Raw genomic sequence first — 6,000 nt, forward strand, 5'->3', positions numbered from 1 at the left:
GAGGCTGGAAGGAGAGAGGCTGATGCTGGGGGAGGCTGGAAGGAGAGAGGCTGATGCTGGTGGAGGCTGATGCTTGGGGAGGCTGATGCTGGGGGAGACTGGGAGCGGAAGGCTGATGCTGAGGGAGGCTGGGAGGGGGAGGCTGGGAGGAAGGAGGCTGGGAGGAGAGAGGCTGATCCTGGGGAAGGCTGGGAAGGGGAGGCTGATGCTGGGGGAGGCTGGAAGGAGAGAGGCTGATGCTGGTGGAGGCTGATGCATGGGGAGGCTGATGCTGGGGGAGACTGGGAGCGGAAGGCTGATGCTGAGGGAGGCTGGGAGGGGGAGGCTGGGAGGAAGGAGGCTGGGAGGAGAGAGGCTGATCCTGGGGAAGGCTGGGAAGGGGAGGCTGATGCTGAGGGAAGCTGGAAGGAGAGAGGCTGATGCTGGGGGAGGCTGGAAGGACAGAGGCTGAGGCTGGGAGGAGAGAGGCTGATGCTGGGGAAGGCTGATGCTGAGGGAGGCTGGGAGGGGAAAGCTGATGCTGGGGAAGGCTGGGAGGACGGAGACTGGGAGGAGAGAGGCTGATCCTGGGGAAGGCTGGGAGAGGGAGGCTGATGCTGGAGGAGGCTGGAAGGAGAGAGGCTGATGCTGGCGGAGGCTGATGCTGGGGGAGGCTGGAAGGAGAGAGGCTGATGCTGGTGGAGGCTGATGCTTGGGGAGGCTGGGAGAGGGAGGCTGATGCTGAGGGAGGAGGGAGGCTGGGAGAGGTAGGCTGAGAGAAGAGAGGCTGATGCACACACACACACACACACACACACACACACACACGCGCGCGCGCACTGCACAACACACCACACACACACTGGGAACCACAAACAACTGCCCTACACAGACACCCACACACACAGACAACGCTGCACACACACAACACCCAACACACAAACACCGCGGCACACACAAATATACGCACATACCGCACAACACACACATTGCACAAAACATACCTCCCCCCAAAACACACCACACACACACAAACCGCGCAACACACACACACAACGCTACAGACACACAGCGCTCCACAAACAACGCAACACACGCAACACACATACAACACCGCTCTCACCCCCCGTCACACCCAGACAACACCCAGAACATGTACAGCGCCTACACAAACACTTGGTAACTACACACAACAACATCTCTCTCTATATATATATATATATATATATATATATATATATATATATATATATAACAAAAATCATACATGAACTACACAATACGTAAATTCTAGAATACCCGATGCGTAGAATCGGGCCACCTTCTAGTGTATACATATATACATACACACACACTCTCACACTTACACTCACCTGGCCTGCAGTCCCCGCGGCACTGATGTACTCAATGCCACGGCCCCGCTTGGCTCCACCCACCCCGATCTCCGCCCCCCGAACTCCGCCTCCCGCACACAACAGAATCCGACAAAGAATTCTGTTCTTTGTCATCCGTTGTCATCCGTTGTACAGCGCATCAGTCACATGCGTCAAGCGACGCATGTGACTGATGCAAAACAACAGAAGTGTGAACTTAGCTTTACCTGCCCGGCGACGTCACTGTGACCGGCGAACCGCCTCCTTTCTAAGGGGGCGGGCCGTGCGACATCACTGAACCGCCGCCCAATAGAAGCGGAGGGGCGGAGATGAGCGGGACGTAACATCCCGCCCACCTCCTTCCTTCCGCATAGCGGCCGGGAGGCAGGTAAGGGGAGCTTCCTCGTTCCTGCGGTGTCACACGGAGCGATCTGTACTGTCGCAGGAACGAGGAACAACTTCATTACTGCTGCAGTAACGAGATTTGAGAATGGACCCCCATGTCACCAATGAGCGATTTTGCACGTTTTTGCAACGATGCAAAATCGCTCATAGGTGTCACACGCAACGGCATCGCTAATGTGGCCGGATGTGCGTCACAAAATCCGTGACCCCAACGAGTGCGCATTAGCGATGTCGTAGTGCGTAAAGCGGCCTTTATCCTACAATTTGGGTTTTTTTTATCCAAGAAGCTCCCAATCTTGTCAGGAGAATCAGAAAATAAGAAATACAGATCTAATAATGACAAGACCAAACCCCACAGAATGATTGCCCGTGGATATTCCAGGGGCTTCTCAGGTCCCACGTCAGGCGCACGTTCACACAGGACAGTTCCCACGTCAGGCGCACGTTCACACAGGACAGTTCCCACATCAGGCGCACGTTCACACAGGACAGGTCCCACATCAGGCGCACGTTCACACAGGACAGGTCCCACGTCAGGCGCACGTTCACACAGGACAGGTCCCACGTCAGGCGCACGTTCACACAGGACAGGTCCCACGTCAGGCGCACGTTCACACAGGACAGGTCCCACGTCAGGCGCATGTTCACACAGGACAGGTCCCACGTCAGGCGCACGTTCACACAGGACAGGTCCCACGTCAGGCGCACGTTCACACAGGACAGGTCCCACGTCAGGCGCACGTTCACACAGGACAGGTCCCACGTCAGGCGCACGTTCACACAGGACAGGTCCCACGTCAGGCGCACGTTCACACAGGACAGGTCCCACGTCAGGCGCACATTCACACAGGACAGGTCCCACGTCAGGCGCACGTTCACACAGGACAGGTCCCACGTCAGGCGCACGTTCACACAGGACAGGCCATACACAGATGTGAGTGGATGATGCAATGTGACAATCATGGATGGAATTCGGTTGGACTCCAGCAGCTCATGAGATCAGCGGTGTCCGGTCCCTCTCCCTATTACTCCGCTGATATATAGTAACCAGGGCATTGTCTGAGTTACCAGTGGACATGAATAGTTCTCGTTGTTTCACCCAAGAGGCCATAATCAACCCTGTGTATTTATCCAACCTTGACCCAGTCGCTGCGAGGGAAGATGCCTTACACGGAGGAGTGACAAGGGTCCACCATTGTGCCTATGTCTAATGGCTGTATGAAGCCTGAAGTCACGGGAAGAGCACACGGCTCTGCCGGCACTACACTCCGCACTGACTATGGCACTGAGCTTACCAGGTATGATGTCATGACCATTACCCCACTACAACCCTGGAAAACGCTTGTAATGTCGGCACCTGGAACGCTCTTAAGCGGCCTTTACACGCTACGATTTATCTGACGATATGTCGGCACCTGGAACGCTCTTAAGCGGCCTTTACACGCTACGATTTATCTGACGATATGTCGGCGGGGTCACGGTTTTCGTGACGCACATCCGGCATCATTGGCGACGTCGTTGCGTGTGACTCTGAACGATCGCAAATAGGTTGAAAATCGCTGATCGCTAACACGTCGTTCATTTTCCAAATATTGTTTGTCGTTTGGATCGCAGCAGACATATTGGTACGTGTGACACCCCGCAAACGACGAACAGCATCCACACGGCCGCCTTGGTCAAACAATATATCGCTGAACGATTTTGCGTCGCTTGTGCGATCATTACGAGTGACCGCTAATAAACGACCTATGTGCGATCTCAGCAAATCGTAACTACAATCTGGGCGTGTCACGTCGCTACTGAGATCGCTAGATAAATCGTAGCGTGTAAAGCGGCCTTTAGACTTGGCTTAAGCAATCTAGCAGTGTTACTTCACATGCGGACATTATGTTCATTTAGTGTACTGACTTACATCCAGGGCTGTGGCCTCAGTAACCAAACATCCAGCTCCGACTGCTACATACAGCTGAAACCAGAAGTTTACCTCCACTCTCTGTACCGACACATCTGCAGGTTTCTCCCTCCGCTCTCTATACAGACACATCTGCAGGTTTTCTCCTCCGCTCTCTATACAGACACATCTGCAGGTTTTTCCCTCCGCTCTCTATACAGACACATCTGCAGGTTTTTCCCTCCGCTCTCTATAAAGACACATCTGCACGTTTTCCCCTCCGCTCTCTATACAGATACATCTGCAGATTTTTCCCTCCGCTCTCTATGCAGACACATCTGCAGGTTTTCCCCTCCGCTCTCTATACAGACACATCTGCAGGTTTTTCCCTCCGCTCTCTATACAGACACATCTGCAGATTTTTCCTTCTGCTCTCTATAAAGACACATCTGCAAGTTTTCCCCTCCGCTCTCTATACAGACACATCTGCAGGTTTTTCCCTCCACTCTCTATACAGACACATCTGCAGGTTTTCCCCTCCGCTCTCTATACAGACACATCTGCAGGTTTTTCCCTCCGCTCTCTATACAGACAGATCTGCAGGTTTTTCCCTCTGCTCTCTATAAAGACACATCTGCAAGTTTTCCCCTCCGCTCTCTATACAGACACATCTGCAGGTTTTCCCCTCCGCTCTCTATACAGACACATCTGCAGGTTTTCCCCTCCGCTCTCTATACAGACACATCTGCAGGTTTTCCCTCTGCTCTCTATAAAGACACATCTGCAAGTTTTCCCCTCCGCTCTCTATACAGACACATCTGCAGGTTTTCCCCTCCGCTCTCTATACAGACACATCTGCAGGTTTTCCCCTCCGCTCTCTATACAGACACATCTGCAGGTTTTTCCCTCCCTCTCTATAAAAACATATTTACAGGGTTTTCCCTCCTCTCTATACAGACACATATGAAGGTTTTTCCCTCCTCTCTCTTTGCAGACACATCTGCAGGTTTTCCCTCTGCTCTCTATGCAGACACATCTGCAGGTTTTCCCTCTGCTCTCTATGCAGACACATCTGCAGGTTTTCCCTCTGCTCTCTATGCAGACACAGCTGCAGGTTTTCCCTCTGCTCTCTATAAAGACACATCTGCAAGTTTTTCTCCCGTTTTCAGTCAATTAGGAACCAAAATTCTTTCTATTTGCCAAATGCCAGAATAATAAGAGAGATAATATTTTCCAGCATTTTTCTTCCTTTCTGCACAGTGAAGGTTCCTCCAGGTCATTAGTATTTGGTGGTGTTGCCCTTACACGGTGTGACTTGGGGGAAACATTTTGGATCCTTCCACAAGCTTCTTATAATAGTTGGTGAAATTTGGCCCCTTTCTCCTGACAGATCTGGTGGAGCTGAGCCATGTTTGGAGGTCGCCGCTCGCACCGGCCTTTTCAGCATTGCCCATACATTTTCAATATGATTGAGATCAGGGTTTTGTGATGGCCACTCCAAAACATTGACATTGTTCTCTGTGCTCTGTGTGCTTAGGCTTCAAAGCTTCTCCCTTTTTCCATCAAACATAACATTGGTCATTATGGACAAACAATTCAATTTTAGTTTCTACAGAACACAGGACGTCTCCAAATTTTAAGGCCTTTGTTGCTGTCTGCATTTCCAAACATTAATCTGTTTTTTTCTGTTTCTTTTGGAGTATCTTCCGGGCAGAGCGGCCTTTCACCCCATGTTGATACAGGACTCACTTCACTGTGGATAATGACACAATCTTACCAGCTTCCGCCAGCATCTTCACTGTGGATAATGACACAATGTTACCAGCTTCCACCAGCATCTTCACAAGGTCTTTTGCTTTTGTTCTTGGGTTGATCTGCACATGTCTGACCAAAGCACGTTCATCTCTGGTAGCTTCCAAAGACATGACCTCATCATATGGGCTGTGCTATATTGTTTAAAGGCACAGTACTCTTAGTGTATGGAAACATTTGTCTTTGCAGAAAGTAATAAAAATACATTAAAATATTCACTCTCATTTTTGTGGCATTTGGCAAATAGAGTTCAAAAAGAATAAAAATTCACGGTGCTGGGTCGCGCTATCAAAGGAGGATATGAATATTATAGATGCTGAAAACATTTATTATTCTGAAGCCACAACGCGTTTCAGGGGCATGTCCTCCCCCTTCCTCATGTAGCAATAATATGGACACATTATATATATATATATGAGAGAGAGAGAGAGTAATTTCAATTCAATGAATAAAAATTCCACCCCAAATTAATTCCCAAGTAATTGGTAGTTAACCACCAATAAACCAAAAGGGGACAATGAATCTAGGGGAAACAAATAA

The 6,000-nt window shown here is 50.5% G+C and overlaps 1 protein-coding gene across 5 annotated transcripts in view; it reads left to right on the forward strand.

Moving 5' to 3' along the window:
• Positions 1-5,608, forward strand: part of ADCK1 (aarF domain containing kinase 1) — a 59,265-nt gene extending 53,657 nt beyond the window's left edge. The window contains exon 13 of one of the 5 annotated variants that reach the window (XM_075329502.1): positions 5,349-5,608. In XM_075329502.1, coding sequence (XP_075185617.1) covers positions 5,349-5,521 — 173 coding nt within the window. In that variant the 3' untranslated portion in view covers positions 5,522-5,608. The remainder of the gene's footprint in view (positions 1-5,348) is intronic. The other 4 variants (XM_075329507.1, XM_075329501.1, XM_075329508.1 and 1 more) reach the window with 4 other exon arrangements.
• The last annotated feature ends 392 nt before the right edge of the window (positions 5,609-6,000 follow it).

Source organism: Anomaloglossus baeobatrachus, chromosome 12 (genome assembly GCF_048569485.1).
Source record: "Anomaloglossus baeobatrachus isolate aAnoBae1 chromosome 12, aAnoBae1.hap1, whole genome shotgun sequence".
In the NCBI taxonomy this organism is placed as follows: Eukaryota; Metazoa; Chordata; class Amphibia; order Anura; family Aromobatidae; genus Anomaloglossus; species Anomaloglossus baeobatrachus.